At 36.8% G+C, this 17,250-nt stretch overlaps 3 protein-coding genes across 28 annotated transcripts; 2 read left to right on the top strand and 1 right to left on the bottom strand.

Annotated features, from left to right (window-relative positions):
- The first annotated feature begins 315 nt into the window (after window positions 1-315).
- LOC135160780 (probable allantoinase 1) lies at window positions 316-2,998 on the top strand. The gene is made up of 8 exons (XM_064117756.1): window positions 316-614; window positions 725-839; window positions 918-1,064; window positions 1,149-1,285; window positions 1,418-1,604; window positions 1,734-1,863; window positions 1,957-2,129; window positions 2,210-2,998. The coding sequence occupies exons 1-8, from the start codon at window positions 316-318 to the stop codon at window positions 2,369-2,371; spliced, it is 1,350 nt and encodes a 449-aa protein (XP_063973826.1). The 3' UTR covers window positions 2,372-2,998.
- Window positions 2,740-12,029, top strand: Crebb (Cyclic-AMP response element binding protein B). Of its 25 annotated transcripts, none has more exons than XM_064117788.1 (10): window positions 2,740-2,874; window positions 3,000-3,174; window positions 3,607-3,899; window positions 4,732-4,843; window positions 5,641-5,790; window positions 6,022-6,148; window positions 6,991-7,080; window positions 7,837-7,980; window positions 8,251-8,320; window positions 8,424-10,749. In XM_064117788.1, the coding sequence occupies exons 4-10, from the start codon at window positions 4,751-4,753 to the stop codon at window positions 8,566-8,568; spliced, it is 819 nt and encodes a 272-aa protein (XP_063973858.1). In that variant the 5' UTR covers window positions 2,740-2,874; window positions 3,000-3,174; window positions 3,607-3,899; window positions 4,732-4,750; the 3' UTR covers window positions 8,569-10,749. The 25 variants fall into 25 exon arrangements, with proteins under 25 accessions (XP_063973858.1, XP_063973846.1, XP_063973861.1 ...); XM_064117776.1 differs by having other exon boundaries at window positions 4,732-4,939; XM_064117791.1 differs by lacking the exon at window positions 3,607-3,899.
- Window positions 11,318-17,183, bottom strand: LOC135160774 (uncharacterized). Of its 2 annotated transcripts, none has more exons than XM_064117743.1 (5): window positions 16,103-17,183; window positions 13,832-14,038; window positions 11,913-13,761; window positions 11,789-11,834; window positions 11,318-11,716 (listed from the first exon to the last, which is right to left on the bottom strand). In XM_064117743.1, exons 2-5 carry the CDS (start codon window positions 14,012-14,014, stop codon window positions 11,704-11,706), a joined length of 2,091 nt encoding a protein of 696 aa, XP_063973813.1. In that variant the 5' UTR covers window positions 14,015-14,038; window positions 16,103-17,183; the 3' UTR covers window positions 11,318-11,703. The 2 variants fall into 2 exon arrangements, with proteins under 2 accessions (XP_063973813.1, XP_063973814.1); XM_064117744.1 differs by lacking the exon at window positions 16,103-17,183 and adding an exon at window positions 14,452-14,832.
- Between the last annotated feature and the right edge of the window lie 67 nt (window positions 17,184-17,250).

The following is a 17,250-nucleotide window of genomic DNA, read 5'->3' as shown; positions in this document are numbered from 1 at the left end:
AGAAAAAGAGCTAACTATTTTGTTTTCCTATACAATTCCTCACCGACAAAAAGTATTTTTAGACAGAGTATAAAATCCTCCAATAGTAGTGAATAGGAAGAACTAATAGGATAGTTAGAGAGTATAGGAACCAGTATTATTTGATTGTTTTTCCGCACAAAAATAGCTACTTTATATCAAAATCATTCTCTCCTTTTCTTCCAAAGCCAATCTTATCGCAAAATTGATAAGAATAATCTACCACCGGTTCACAAGTCAGTCGAAGGGGTTTTAGAGCCATTCGCGTATCATTCAATAAATTGATTCCAATTAAAAATGAAGGCCTTTGGATCTCAAAGAGTAATTCTGGGATCGAAAGTGGTTCCGGCAATAATTATCACTGGGGATGGGGTTGTCAAGGAGGTTTTCGAAGGGGTTAGTGATGTGAGGGCTCAAATTGCGAGAAAATACCCGGGAATCGTGATTGAGGACTTTGGAGAGAAAATTCTAATGCCTGGACTAGTGGATTCCCATGTGCATTGCGATGAACCTGGAAGGGCTCATTGGGAGTGCTTTTGGACGGCAACTCAAGCTGCTGCTGCAGGAGGAATCACCACTATCATTGATATGCCTTTGTAAGTTATTGAAAACATTTCACGATTTTCCTCGAACAATGTTCTATATGTTTTTCAGATAAAAAGAGGATATTTCTTTGATGATAGAATGTTACAATGTTTCTTTGCAGGAATAGCATACCTCCAACAACTACTGTAAAGAACTTTGAAGAAAAATTGACGTTTGCTAGGAATAAAATTTTCGTTGATGCTGGATTTTGGGGAGGAGTGGTTCCAGGAAATGCAGTGAGTATTATTACATTCCATTTTTTCATTTCACGATTCCTTATCAATTTTGAAAAAACAAAAGATGCTTTCGTATAGAAAGAGTTGAAAGCAATGTTGAAAGCTGGAGTGCTTGGCTTTAAATGCTTCTTGATTCCGAGTGGCACTCCGGAATTTCGATATGTGTCCATCGAGGATGTCGAAGAAGCTCTCGAAGAATTGAAATCAACAAGATCTGTTCTTCTGGTGAGTATCCCTTTCTTTACTATAAAATTAAACCACTGGCGCCGCAGTGATGTAATTTTCTTAATCCTAACGATTGATTTTCAGTTCCATGCTGAATTCGATGAGACCGTTTCACACGAGGGATTAGATCCGAAGCTGTACAGTACATTCTTGCACTGTCGTCCATCCTCAATGGAGACCAGAGCAATCACTAAAGTTGCAGAGCTCTGCAAGAAGTCACAGTGAGTAAAAAATTTAAATGCTCATTCGAAGTTTATTGACAGTTCCTCGTACAGCATTTGCGAAAATTCTTATGTTGAATTTTAATTGGTTTTTCCATGAAAATATTTCTATGGTCACTGATGAACTTGTAGGGTTCGATGTCACATCGTTCATTTGTCAGCTTGTGAAGCTCTAAAACTTGTTGCTGACGCGAAAAAAAATGGGGCTCCTCTCACTGCGGAAACATGCCATCACTACCTGACATTTGCAGCTGAGGAAATACCTGACTCTGCAACTCTGTACAAATGTTGTCCACCAATTCGTAATCGTGAAAATCGAGTAAGCAATCGCAATCCTGAATTGTTTTCCAATAGAGGAATAGGAATGCAAATAATTAGGAAAAATGTCTACGGAAATATTCTTCAGAGAAGTATATACAATTGATCTATTTCATTTTCTATCGCTTAGGAAAAACTCTGGGAAGCTCTGAAGAACGGCACTCTGGACATGATTAATTCCGATCATTCTCCCTGTACCGTGGACCTAAAAACACCAGACTTCCTTGAGGCGTGGGGCGGGATCTCTTCTCTACAATTTGGTTCGAAATTTAAATGTTTCAATAGAGATAACTACAGCATTCGAATGAATTCGAGTCGTTGATTTTATTTGGTTGCTATAATGGACTGTCCAGGACTCCCGGTTGCCTGGACCGAAGCTAAGAAGAGAGGAATTACGCTGCCAGCGCTGGTCAAGTGGATGTCAACGAATCCAGCGAAATTAGCTGGATTGGAGAAGAGGAAGGGTGCCATCGCTCCTGGAATGGATGCTGATTTCGTTGTTTGGGATCCAGAGGCAATGATTACGGTAACAAATTAATCAATCATGGGAAATTGACAAACGATTTTGATCGGAAAAAATGTGGGGTTTATGTTTCATCATTTCAGGTGAAGACGACCGATATCCTTTACAAGAACAAAATCAGCCCTTACGAAAATCGAGAGCTATTCGGAAAAGTTCATGCTACGATTCTAGCAGGAGAATTCATCTTCAAAGATCAAAAGGTTGTAGAAAAACCCCAGGGTAAATTACTCCTCAATGAGAACTAAAATTAAAAGTACAACCCGACTTTTATTGTACATACGCTTGCAATCATGAACGAGTCGATCATTCATTGACCCCATCGATGGCAAAGAAAATACTGTCTAGACAAAAAAAAATGGAAGATATTAAAGATCTGATGGATTAATGTGAGAGCTGGCACGAGGAGCCAGTGGGTAAGTTCATTGACTCACATGCAAAAGCTTTCGAGCTTAAATCCCAACCGGGGAGAATGGTGCGATCTAAGCATTTAAAGTCGAGGAAAAAAATTATGAGAGTACAAAGAAATCTGTCGTCATAATGATGGAACATTTCAATTACTGTTCAAAAAAACAAAGATATCAATTTGATTTTTACAAAAAATGTTGCAAAATCCCAGGGTTCAAAGTCGTTTCCAGAGGAATAAAATAAATACTGTGACCTTGCAATTACGATGACTCATGCTCTGTCGCGTAAACAACTCAATGACGTCATAAACGGAGTAAAATCGGCGATTGAGAACCGTTGGAAGGTAAAATTTCATATTTCTTGTTTACTGGTAAAAACTCATGTCTTTGAAAATGTCTACTGGATGATAATAAATCATGGAATAATTTTTTTTTATAGAAATAAAATTAACATTTTTTGTTCTCAAAGAGTTAAAGTTTAGATTTTATTAAACAATTCCCTCTGGAGAGAACTCCATTCCTGTACTGTCTCCAACTGCCAAATCTTCGGTACATATTTATTTTCCCATGGGTCACGAGGGTTACGATTGTAGCTGGTGACGTAAGCTAGTGACGTCAGCGCGCCACGGAAGTCAAGTGTGATGGTATCGTATTTTTATTTCTAGACTAGAAAACTATTCGATCAAAATGTCTGATGGGTCTAATGATTCCAGGTATTCAGAACCATTAGAAAAAAAATTATATTTGTTAATTATTCCCATTAAAATTGGAAAAAAATAGAAATCGGAGGGGGGAAATTCGAGGAAATATTTCGTGATTACTATTCCTGCCTGATCTTAAATTGATGGCAGTATAAAATATTCATAAATCATTTTTTCCGCTACTCCCAAATAATAAAATATTTCGAAAAATCTCGTAGTTTCCCACAGCCTCAAATCATTTATTTGCAATGATATAGAAAAGTGAAAGGCTACCTCTCCTGCGAGCTAACATCTGCTTTACTCGTCAGTTCCAAAAAACCGTATATTTTTTTTAATTAAGAAATTACTCTCTTCATCCCCTTTGAAAATTCCCAGGAATACCCTTTTCCCTACCAAAGTGACATAGGGCGCCCTCTATGTGGTCTACCCGAAGCCCTCTCACCGACTACGTAGAACACCCGAGTGTCTCATAAAAGAGAATAAAAAAGGAAAGGAGTGAGAAAAGTTAGGATTAAACAGAGAGAGATAATACGACACTAAAGGTCTTTTGGGGTGGGCTCATATCCAACCAGTGACGAAGCCACTGGAGGCTTTGACGTGGCTGCTACGTACCTGCCCGTTTGCCCACTCCGATTGCAGCAAAGTCGGTGACGATAAATACGTAACTGGTAAGTACAAAACCCCAGCTGGAAGAAAATAATAAACAAGGAGGCATGGACCGCCAAGGAGTTAGTGAATTTGGCCATTGTTCGTTATTAAAAAAATTGTACCAGTATCATAGCTGATGATACGATTTTTATCAATCGATGGTTATGTTAAATGCGATTCAATAAAGTGTGAGTTTTTTTTACTCCACTTGTATGTGATCTCTTGTGCCTCTTGGGTGACCCGTGCAGTCGAGAAAATTCGGAATTACGCGTGTGTGAGGAGTTTTTAACGTGTGGAGTCGAGAACATGGCGACGAGAGATTCATGAGGGAAAATTGTTTAAAAAAAATTTTTTTTTCATTTTTCGAGTTTTTACTCGGTTTTTCGGAGTCGGTGGTTTGTTGCTGTGGAGGTGGGGTGGGGGAGGCGACCAGTTGGTAAAGTTTTTGAGAGGTTTTTTGAGGGCTCTGGGCAAGATAGAGGGCCAAGTGGATGGATATTGTTTTATTGTATTTTTAGAATTTTATGAGTTTTGTGATGTGACGCAGTTGAACTCGTCTGTCGGAGGTTCTGGCGGGAAAGTTCAAAGTGAGAGATTCAGGAGTTTCGGAGAGTTGAAAGATTTTTTGCAATGATGTTAAAGACATTTAGAATTTTTGAGGCTAGGGGACACTTTCTTGAGAGGAACCGTATCACAAGACATTCAAGAAATATTTCCTATTTTGTTTGTATTTATTTGTAATACATAGAAGAACTAATCACATGTATTTAATAATTATTTTATTGCGTTTCGTTAAAGCTACTACAATGTAGCTAATGAAAAATCCAGAAGTAAAGATGACAAATTTTTCAGGGCTTGTGGTCCCCGGGCTATGGAAAGTATGGTCGAAGAGAACGGATCAGCAGTTGACTCAATGTCACCTGGTTCACAGAGTGGCGATGCAGCACCAGCAATTGCAACATCGGTACAGTCAATCAGTAGAACCCATCAGCAGACACATCATCTTGTTGCCTCCACCAGCATTGTACAACTGACATTACCAACGTCTGGAACAACTCAGGTACACGACGCTCGTTTGTGTCCCTGCTCTGTATCCACGACGCTAAACATTCCTTCCATATTTTTACATCCACTTTTTTTACAAAGCCTTCAATATTTTCGTACATCTTAGAGATTCGCGAATGATCCTACATGAAACTCAGTCACTCTAATTGTCTTCACGACGATTTCACATTGATTATTTCAGGCAGAATAATGTATTTCACCTCCCCTCCCTCATTGCTTGTTCAAACTTTGACGATCAATAGTTAAACCTGAGATGAAGTATCGTAAAATTAATTATTATTTTCTAAATAAAGATGAAATTACGTCGATAGTTAGTAATTCTAGTACTGCAGATAAAATCGTTATTATCAGACACTTCATCGCCTGATTTTTTAAATTGAGTTCACGGTTTCTCCAAATAATGTGAAATTTAACAGGTCAATTATCGATTATTATTTTCTTATATTTTACTACCCAAATACTGCAGAACGAATCAATAGTTAAAGAGCAGAAAAATTAATGACAAATGTTATGAGAGTTCATAGGATCTTTTTACACAATGCTGGTTCGGGTTTACACGAGTGTGCCTCATAGAAAAACTTATTCATTAATTTCAATACTCATGTCGTTGATTGGTGATTGTTTGTTTTTTCGCGTGTGGTAAAACGTCAACTCGTGTCAATGACGTTATAGTTAATGAGTTTTTGCGAATTTCAGGTGCAATCTGTAATTCAACCTAATCATCAGTCTGTGATACAGAGTGCTACGAATATACAACCAGTGGCAATATCCAAGGGGAATGTTATTCTTGTCAGCAAACCAAACTCTGTTATACAGTCGACTCAAGCTAATATACAAACGCTACAGGTAAATAATAATTTATTTTCTTTTTTGTAACTATATTGTCAATAGAACTTTCAATTCTTTGGTTGTAATCTCCAATTATTAAAGTATCAATGAGGTAGTCTATTGAAAGTATAGGTCATTTACCAATGGAACAGCCAATCTCTCTCTTAAAATATATCTCGTCTCGGATCTGACGTATTTATAAAAAAAAATCCTTCATTTTTTGTTTCAATTTTCGAAAAATATTAACAGGTCGTCGATGCCGCTAGTGATGATAGTTGTTCAGATGAGGAGTCTCCAAAAAAGCGAAGAGATGTCCTAACAAGACGAGCATCTTACAGGAAAATCTTAAATGACCTCAGTGCAAGTGAAATCGCAGGTAAATTATCACTAAAAATCTTCATTCTAGAAAAACCATCAATAACTTTCAAATCAATGTCTGCACAAGAACAATCGTTGACTTTGCAGATAGAACGAATGAAAATCCTACAAATATTCCATCAAATAAGTATTTTATCATTTCAATCCATGTGCATGTCAGCTCATACACAAGAGAAAACTCCTCGACGAAATCACCAGAGAACTTATGTGTAAAAAAACAATATAGGAGTAATTTTTTATTTTTACTTTTTTTGCTTATAAAAAAACTTTGGGATGCCATACCAAGCACAAGTGACAAGCCCTCTCCCCCTATTATCTTCCAGCACGATTGAACGCTTGAATTCTTCATTATCTCTCCACATTACTTATTCGTTCTATCAATCTATCGATTATGAAAATACCAGTTTTCATAAAGCCTGTATAATTATATCCTGACCCCAGTGATTCAAGAAATTCATTTCTCCTCAATTATTTCTATAGTTCATGTTCCCAATAACGTCATAGATATATTTTCATTTTTTCTCAATTTGAATAAGATATATGAATAAATAATTTTCGTTCTTTTATATGTTGGATATAAAATATACTGCCAACATCCCAAAACCTGCCTCATAAGTCCATATATAGCAATTACCTCTAGTCAGTGATTAACCTTTTCTGCACGGTACTTCTATCTCTAATTGTTTTCTTATTATGTATGACCTGACTGCACGAATTGGTGTCATAAAAATCATGAGTAGAATATTTTTTCACATTTATGTGGATGCTGTGTAGTAAAATACAGCATCGAAATACAAAAGAGAAAATTAAAAATTAAAAAATTTTGATTCGGTTTTGCAGCAGGTAACTTGACTCCCCTAGAATACTCCCTTGAGTGTGACTCTAATGTGGACAGTGACATGTCTTCCCACTCGCTCCACTATCAAACAGGTTGGTCAAATATTCATCTAGCTAATATTTCAAAATTTTATTTCTCTTCATCTGTTTTTAAAGTCTTTTTTTATCATTTTTTTTTCTTTATCTATCAGCTTTTCATCATCGGGGCAACGAAAATAATTCATAATGATTATTTTAATTTAATTTATCGAACACCTCCTATCCCTGTGTGTACTGTCACATATCAATTAAAATTGAGAAATAATTTTTTGTGTTTGGTATGGCATTGAGAGCAAAGATCGAGAATTCTGAGGAAAAAAAATCACTGCAGTTGTCGTGTTTTATGAATATGCTCAGAACATGTTGGAGGGCCGAAGGTTTAGCATTAGTTTCATTGGAATGTTGGAAACATTTTCGATGAAAAATAATGATCTAATCTTTTTTTACTGGCTGCCTATGAAGTCAGCAGCTCGACTCATTTTTCGTCAAGAATATGTTTAGTTATTCAATGGAAAGGCCTCGAGTCCTTAGCCTTTCCAACATCGTCTGAAACCGGATTAAAATTCTCTTCTCCCTCCCTTGGCAAGTCAAAAGCAATCACGTGAAAATAATCTAATTGATAAAAAGCAAAAATGTCACAGGAAAGTTAGAAAGAAAAAAATGCCGCGCCACTGTTAACGCATGCTGAATTAAATCACATTCGCTTGAATCACAAAACATACAATGAAAATCCCAATAAATTCCGTCACAAATGGCCAAATAGAATCAACAGTCAAGAAATGAAGGAAAAATGGAATTAAAAATTTCCAGTCATACCTGCGGGAACAATACAAATAGCTACCCAGGGGGAGGGTGTGCCAGGGCTTCACACACTGACAATGAGCAACGCGGCAACAGCGGGTGGAACAATAGTGCAGTATGCACAGGGCCAGGACGCGCAATTCTTTGTCCCAGGTGTGTCCCGTTCTTCAACACTTTATTTTCTATAATTTTTCGTATCTATCATTTTATCTTCCTCTCTTCTCATTTCCCCTTCTCTTCCCTCTATCTTTCCAATATTTATTTCTAAATATGTGTTCTTGATTTGTATGTTTTTTTAATATTTCTGTTCTTGTGGTTTGAATCCATTTTTCGAAGATCGTCCGTTTGAAATGTTGATTCGAACCGATTGTCAGTGAACCATTTGAATTCCTTTGGAATGTACAGTCTCTTGCAATGTTGCAGATTATTCAGGACACGGGGTTGTCGTTGAGGATGCTGCGAGGAAACGGGAAATGAGGTTGCAAAAGAATAGGTCAGTATTTATTTTGGTATTTTTTCAGCATTATCACACAGCCGTGAAATCGCTGGGGTGTTTTTGTGATAGTAATGTTTTTTTTTCTCGTTCATGTAAATAGAGAAGCTGCACGTGAATGTCGAAGAAAGAAGAAAGAGTACATAAAATGTCTGGAGAATCGTGTAGCAGTGTTAGAAAATCGAAATCAAACTCTCATAGACGAGCTCAAGTCACTGAAAGAGCTTTACCAGCAAAAAACGGACTGAGACTGGCATCCAACCATTTCGGTACGTAATCCGATGAAATTCTATCTCTCGCCCCTCGTATGCTCGTTGTTGTCGTCCACTTCAGCATAATGGGATCCTTACATGTCCCAAAATAATAATTTTTTTTCTGAGAAAAAAAAACCGACAAAACACAAAAAAAGATGAAGTTAACAAGTTCAACATGAATCGTATAAGTGTTTCTGTATCATATTGTATTTATGTATCGACGTGAGATGAAAATGATTTTTAAAGGGATTCTGAAAGGCTTGTGAAACTTGCTGAGTCATTGTGAAAAACCAAAGGTCGATTTTTGAGGCAAGAGTGTAGGGACAGGATTTGGGGATTTTTGAAGGGATGATTTTTTAAAGGGCTCTTCATGGAGAAAATCAATCTCCAGAATTTTTTTAACTTTTTTTTTTGGTATTTGAATGAAGGTACAAAAATTGCGGGGTCAATTTGACATACGTTCTCGATTTTTATGGATACAAACAGAAGTGTAAAAAAGTGGACTTTTTCACAGATACACTAACACTTTTTTCTGGAAAAATACTTTGTGGGTCACTTTTGAAAAATTTATTTGTGAATTAATAACAGCATATTCCTTAGATCAAGAACATCATTTGTTCAAAACATAATGATATTAAATATTGCAAATGGAGGTAATGTTATAGAACATTTCCTCTGAAAAACCCCCATTAAAAAATATATTGAAATATATCTTTATTTCATATTGATGAAACATGAAAACTCGAAGAAAAAACAGGAGACAAGTGAATTAAAAATAATCAACTCCCAGTTTCTACTCCAGTTTCATTAGAACTTGAATAAACCCAGCAATATCATTTTACTAGTTTCAAATCGAAAATGAAAGTGAGAGAAATTGTTTAAACAAATTTTGAATGGTCCGATGGGTCCATCCACTTTTTCTGCACGTATTTTCTTGACGAAATAACATGTCACGCAAAACGGAATCCTTTTATTTCCTCAGTACATGGAAATCCTTCTATCAATGGGTTGTTGATGAGTCACCAAAAGGACTGCGTTTTGCGTGTGTTAGTTTATTCGATTGAGAACGTTCCTGTCGATGTTATTGAACAAAAATTTTGAATTCAGATGATATATCTAGCATTTTTAAATATAAAACAATGATACGATACTTATCTGGCGATGCTGAGTTATCGATATTAAAAATTAGTCCATTTAGGCCCTTTTCTATCTTTCACGCATTGAATCTTAGTTCACAATATCAAGTTCTAAATCCAATATTTTTCCAGTCTGAAGATTTTGTAGAGAAAACCCCCTAAAATAAGTAGCAAAAATCCCCAATGACGAGAAAAAATTAATAATTTTCACATTGAAAAATCTGCAGTATTGCAGTCCAACCTAAAAAGAAAGAGAACATGAATATGTAATCTGAGGAATGATATAAAGTCATGGACATCACCGCTGTAAAATAATGAAAAGAAAAGTGTAATATATTTAAGAAGAAAAAATGGAAAACTAAAAAGCGAAAGAAAATAAAAACAAAAAAACATTAAATAAAGATAAATAAAAAACATCAGGAGTGCCTTGAAGATTGCAGTATATACATATATGTTTACGTATGAGTTATATGTATGTAACAATATAAAAGAAGAAAAATAATAATATTAATCTTTTAATAGGGGAGAGGTTGAGAAAATAATTATTTTGAGATGAAATAATGAGAGAGACAAATAGGTAAATTAAGGGAAAAAGTACTTTATTTGAAGAAAATGAGAACGTTCATTGCCGTTCGGAAGCTGAGGCAGTTTCCAATCAAAAACATAACGAAAAAGTCCATTTTTATAGTCGATTAAAAAATATGGCGAATCTTGAATTCTCTCCATCTCCAGAAGCAATAAACAAATAGCTGACAGAATCGGACATGTTCTCAGAAATTCACTGATGAACTTGAGAAACTCATTACTCCCATGAGCGTAACATAAATGTCGATGAAACTGACAGGAGAAATTACTTAAGGGAAGGAAATGACGTGGAAAAGTAAAAAAAGCAGAAATTGTTGTCATAAATGGCATTGAAAAGCTGGGGAAATTTCTGATCTCATACGATATATTTAACAGTCATTTCGAAGAATCCTTTATGAGACAATTAAAGATAACAATTGTCCATAATTAAATTTGAAGAATCAATACATGAAAACTAGCTGAGCCCTGTTATGGAATCGAAAATTTAACTGAGCATCCGGTGATTACGTTGAGAACTTCTCAAATGGAAAAATTTCAATGAATTGAAGTTCCAACCATCATTTTCCAATTTCACTTTAATAATGAACTTTCCTCTGCCCTTAAAAAAATACACAAAACGATATGAGGAATATTAATTCATGTGATGGTGTCATCGGAACGTATGTGTCATATTTGTTAGAAAAGGAAATTATGATCAAAGCGAAAAAGAATTAATGGAGATAAAAAAATAATCATGAATTTGTTCCAATTTTTCTCTAGCCTTGTAGATTAATTAGACAAACGAAAGAAACATTGTTTCGTATGTAATTTGTACTATTGTCTGTCTACGAATGTCCAATTCGTACCTCCGCTGTCCCTCCAAGCGAATTTATCTATAAAACAAATTACTTTTTGTCCAAATCGATTCGCCGAAATGGTGAAGTTGGAGGACATAGAATGCAGAACGTATTTCATGGTGAAAATATGTTTTTATCAATTGCAAAATCGATAAATTTTTGAATATTGAGAAATAATGATTCGAATAATTACTTCTCATCATTTCTACGAATCGAGGACTGAGTAAAAGAAAAGAAGAAGAAGAAATTAAAATAATGAAGAAAAAAAAACAAATATGATTATATGTATGATATATGTATATCTTGGTTGCTGCACCGATAATATTATAAAGTATTGTATATAGATAATATATGTATTTTTACATATCATTGGCCTTCTTGAAAGAATTAACAAATATAGCTTTTAATTATATTATTGAAAATCCATTTAACTAAGAGAGCTCAATCTCTGGGCCTCAATTATATACCAGAGCTTTAAATAGCTTATATCTCTAGCAAATTATATTTATTCTAATGAAAATATCACGATTCTTTAGGCAAGTCTCTTGGGAACTCTTCAGAGATGATTCAGCTCATTTCCAATGCCTAAAAATAACCACAGACACCATCAGTTACTCAATATCGTCTCAAGATCGATCTATATTCACGTACACTTACCTGATAGGCTGAGATGAATCTTTCGCCCCCTGAAATGACGTTGAAGCTGTAATCGGACAAGTGAAGTCATTAGTAACGAAGTGCAATCGATTTTTTTTTTCAACGATAAGAAAGGAAGATTTACTTTTTCGTTTTGAGGAATGCGGAATTTTTTTTGGTTTCCCTCCGCAGATGAGGTCGTTGAGAAGCCTTGGGCCCGATTTCGGTTTTGATGGACTAGGTTTTGCGAGTTTCTCGTTCTTCATATTATAGACTGCCGTACGATAGACAACCTCCATTGGTTGCTTCTTGGTCCTGCTAGTTCCATCCCCGCTGATCGGTCTCTTGATGTTCTTCACTTTGACGGGATCCCTCGGAGATCTTCCGCCAGTCGAACTAGTCCCCTGTAATCCCCTTTTCTCCAATGGAGATCTCTTCACCCCATTGATGGGACTGATCACTTTAGTCTTTCTCAAAATCCTCTCTTTCTCCTCCTTCGGTGGTTTGATCTCGCTCTTCTGCTTCTTCTCGTTCTCCACTCGATAATTCTCGTAAACCGGAAAGGCGTCCCTGACTCTTCCGAACACATTAACATAGAGTGGTGCTGCTGGATCTGTCTCAACTATTTGTGTCGTCGTATCCCCACTGTTTTGCTGCACCTCTTCACTTTTCACTGTCTTGTCAGTCTCCTCGATCTTTTTTTCTTCCACTCCATTTAAGGAGTCTTTGTCACTAATAACATGGGGCTTTCCAGGTGAGACATTGTCCTCTACTCTTGCAATCGTGGACTCGTGAGTGGCGATAACAGTCGAGAGAACTTTGTTATCTTCAGAATCTCGCGAAACAAAATTGGCCAGATTTCGCTTAGAAATGAATTCGGAAACAGCTTTAGGGGATTCTAGATCACCTCTAGTTCTAAAATCAACTTTATCCACAGCCCCTCCTATGCCTCTATCTCCAAGACAAATTGTTGTCGTGTGAATCTTCGGATTGACGTCTGAATTGACCCATACCTTTCTCTCCATCTCTCCGAAAATTGCCACATTGCCATCTTTGTTTTTTAGTAGATTCGGTAAAAAAGTCTGGGCCTTTCGCCTGCGCCGGAATTTATTTGTCGGCGGTGGTTTTCCATCGGTCTCAACAATATTCACTTTACCGGAGTCCGCAGCGAAGTGAATCTCTGTTTTGCAAAATCCAACTTTCTTTTTTGAAAGACTAGGAATTGCCGGAATTCCCAGTGTCCCTGAAGAGCCCAGTGTTACGATACTCGTTTTTGGAGGATTTATCAGGTTTACGACAGTCACCTGGGATCTTTGAGGCTTCGGGGATGAAACCTGAGACCTCGAGGCTTTCGGAGATAAATGTGGTGATCGCTGGGGTTTGAGGGCTTGATTTTTTATGGAAATTTCCGCTTTCTTCGGATCTTTCAAAGTTATTGCTGACGATATGGGGATGTAATGGTTCTCAATGGGATTTTCCGAGATGAAGTGAGTCTCCAATGATTTTTGGGGATTGGTGGGACTATAATGATTCTCACATGATTGCGGGGAATTTTTAGGAATAGGATGTTCAGGACTTCTTTTAGAGTTTTCGAGGGTACTGTGATTTTCTAGTACTTTTTTAGAATTCGGTGGAGATTTTTGAAGAGTCGATACAGGAAGGTAAACTTTTGAACCGTTTGTTGGGATTTGAAGGGATCTTCGTATTTTTGATGTTCGGGTGAAACTTGATATTGGAGATTTTGATGGATTTTCTAAAGAAAATAGGGATAAATCGTCGTCTGAGGTGCTGCGCTTCAGGAATGGGTATTTTTCGGGATTGGTGAGGAGAGACGGAGGTCCTAGATGATCTGTGACTCTGGAGGATGACCACTGAGAGGCTCGGACCACCTGAACTCGTCTGCCTGGCTCCTGGCTCTGAAAGACTTCGACTTGTCGACGAGCCTTTTGAATGACTGTGCCATCGACGTTGTTCCGTTGACGAGAATCCACCATCTGAACACGTAAGATAAAATATCAATAATTTGTCAAGTAGTCGCATATAAATCACCACCTTCGATCTTACTTTTCCGTAGGAATGAGCAGAACCATTATGGATAGCTCGCCATTGACCTGTCTCAATCCTGGCCTGCTCCAACATCCCCGTAATCTGATCTACTCCCGACCATTCCCGTATTTCTTCATTCTTGAAGGGTGTGTCGTGATCCCCAAAACGCCCTGACGATGACAAGACTACCTCCATCTTCATGTTTTATCAATTTCTGTGAATTTTCTATAACAACGGAGACAATTTCATAAGTAATAGAGGTAGCGAAAAATGGCAATTGGAAATATTGCACAGAAATTGATAAGGTATGACGTTAGTTTAAAAGACCTACATCAAATCACGTCATATTTTTAGATTTTTCGAGGGTATTGGGGGCACATGCCGTTGAGGGAAGATTATGATGTTAGAAATCAGGCATAATTTGGCATATCATTATATTTTTTATCTTATCAGTGCATTCATTGTCATAATGTGACACTATCAGTTTTTTAAAAACTTCTACATTTTTGTTTCCCTTTCTTGGATTATTCAGTAAAATAGAAAAGCCGAGTCCCCTCAAAATTTTGCATAATTGTAGAAAATAGTGGACAATAAGCCTTTCACGCCTCGCTTCAAACCCCCAGCCATTCTCAACTTACATTTCAATTAAATCCATAATTTTCAATAATGCCCATTATACATAACCAGGATGACAGGAAACGGCAATTCAAAGCGCTTGTTATTACCAACACGCGCCTCACACTTTCTACGAAATCGCCCACGCACAGTTTTTTCACCGTTCGGCAGTTTTTTTTCCTCATTTATTCATGATTTCACTTTTGCGCTCGTACAGTGGAACAAATTGGTTCATTTAAGTGTGATAATTGTGCAGAAAAATAACGTATTTGTGAAAGTTGAGTAAATTCATGAAAGATTATTTTTCAATGGACTGAGGTCTTCAATCTGCTGCAATTGGAAAGTGGAGAAACAAGATATTTTTGGTGATTGTCTTCGCTGCACTAATTTCTCATGTTTTTTATTCTATATTTTTATCGTTATTTTTATCTTCACTGGAAGTCATAAATAATGAATGGGCTGCAATAAACATTGATAGTTTTATTGATATCCTATTTTTAGAGTTTCGTGTAGGCGATTATTATGCCCTTGACTGCCCACTAGTTTAGGGAAAAAAATGTAATCATGTTCCTACGTATTTTTATGAGCTTGATTGGAAACTGGGTTAAACATGAAGGAGAAATAATGAGACTTCCTTAATAATCCTCTGGTAATCAGCTGTCATTTTCTCGCTGAAAATTGACGCTTGACAAAAATGTGGTACATAATTGTTGCAATTTTTGTGCATACAATTACGTGTCTTCCCTTTATTCTCAGAGATGTTGTCTACGGAATGTATGGAATTATTTATGAGAATTTTTCATAAAGACTGAGATCGGAGAATTTCGTACAGAATACGATGACCAATTGATCACAACCCCATTGAATCACCGTTTCCTGTCATCCAGATATTTCCCACGAGCAAAAAAAAAATTATGGAATAATTATGTTGAAGTGGGTGAAGTTGCTTATGGGTAAGGAGATGCATCCTACGACAACTCAGACGCTGACGCCTCTCAGTTCTCGATTGTATTCCTTTGAAACGTGAATTTGAGGCTGTATGTGTGGGTCGACACCAAGTGGCATTGGACGCAGCGGTAAAGCCGGTTCCTCCGTACAATTTCGAGGGCAAACGTTCCTCAACTCCCCCACACCTTCCCTTCTCGCCTCTCTTTCGTTATCTCTACCCTCATCTTGCCATCTCCCTCATGCCCTCAGAAAAAAGTTTAAAAAGATGCAACAAAAATATCCAAAAACCCAATTAACAATTGTCTTTTTTTGCACAGCAAAAATTCAAAATATTTCCGGTGGTTTTGCCCCTAAAAACTATATTTTGTTGAATATTCTTGAATTGACAATTCAATATTGCTGTCATTCGTGATTTCAGAATTTTTTTATCTAAAAAGAGGGTGAGGGAAGATGTGGGAAAGTGACTTTTGCCCTTTTCCTCATTTTCTTTGCATTTTCATCGAGCTTTTTATTTATCTTAAGCATTCGCCTTCTACGAACCTCTGTCACCACCAAATACGGCCTCTTTTCTTTCACGTTTGACTCGCATTTGTGCAATACATCGAGAACCGGTTGTTACATATCGATAGGCACATTTTAATGCACAAAATTCAGTTTTAATTTCCGAACCTTTCTAAGACTTTTGTAAAAAGGACGATTATCCTTGAAAACATAATTGTCACTCACCTGGAGCCACGGATGAGCCGGAAGTGTCTGTTTTTTTCGATTTTCTTTCAATTTCAGCCGTAACAACAATCCAAATCATCGGCTCAATAAAATCTTCACATTTTTTTAAAACCAAAAATCACAAAAATGTAAATTTCATACATTATCCGGAAAAGTTTTATGTACTAGGAAAAAGTACAAGTGCCAGCTTGTAATGTTGCAAAATATTCATCTACTGGCGAGATAAAAATAAATAATTTTTTGATTTTCCAAATCTCGTATTTCAAATTGTCAAATCTGATTCTAAATTTCATTCGGAATATTTCTCTTTCTTAGAAATAACAGGAACACCAACTGATGTCACTGTTTGCCAATGATGACAAATTTTACCGGTGAGAGGAAATATGTACCGTTATATCTTTTCGTTCTATTAATTTTCCCAATAGTTTCATTAATTATCAAGCGGTCAGGAATTTGTTTTGTCTCAAATGAATCTCAAGTGAGCGATCGGGCAGTACTGAGGCCCCTGGTGAACGCTAGTCCGTGGTCGGGGGGCCCTCTCGTGGTGCGTGTGGGCCCATTGGGATCCACAGTGGGGACTCGTTTCGCTGCTTGACCACGTCAGTCGTGCCTGGGTGGACTTAGACTCTCTATTCTTTCTTTCCCCCTTTTCAACTGTTTTATTCTTCCGTTTTGAGAATCGAGGGACTTGAAGAGGAAATTCAGTGATGGCAAGACGAGTTTCTCACCGGGAGTTTCCGCTTCCTTTTTTATTTATCATTCGGAAATTATCCAAAAATGTTCTTTGTTGTCTGCGTATTCTCAGATCTGACTTACAAGATGAATGAGAAGAAGTTAACAAGAAAAATTGCCAATATCTCAGAGATTTTGTGGAGCGTAAAATAATTCATAATTTTCTGCCTTTCAAAAAAAAAACCAGAAGGATAAGGGACAATCACTTTGAACGTTATTGGTGTTGTATGGGAACAAGTTCACTACTACATTCTTGCCAGTGAACACGAACTTCTGTCTAACGGGCATAAAAAAGAAATCAATCTGATGAAGAATCCTCTCCATCTCTGAGAACTCCCAAAACTCCATTCCGATTCCGTGTTTGAATTATTCAAGAGCCGTTCTGTCTCATTAATTCCTTCTTGGAAAATAATTCC

Source organism: Diachasmimorpha longicaudata, chromosome 3, assembly GCF_034640455.1.
Source record: "Diachasmimorpha longicaudata isolate KC_UGA_2023 chromosome 3, iyDiaLong2, whole genome shotgun sequence".
Classification (NCBI taxonomy): domain Eukaryota; kingdom Metazoa; phylum Arthropoda; class Insecta; order Hymenoptera; family Braconidae; genus Diachasmimorpha; species Diachasmimorpha longicaudata.
Note: the sequence above shows the minus strand (reverse complement) of the source record. Positions and strands in the feature narration are given on the sequence as shown.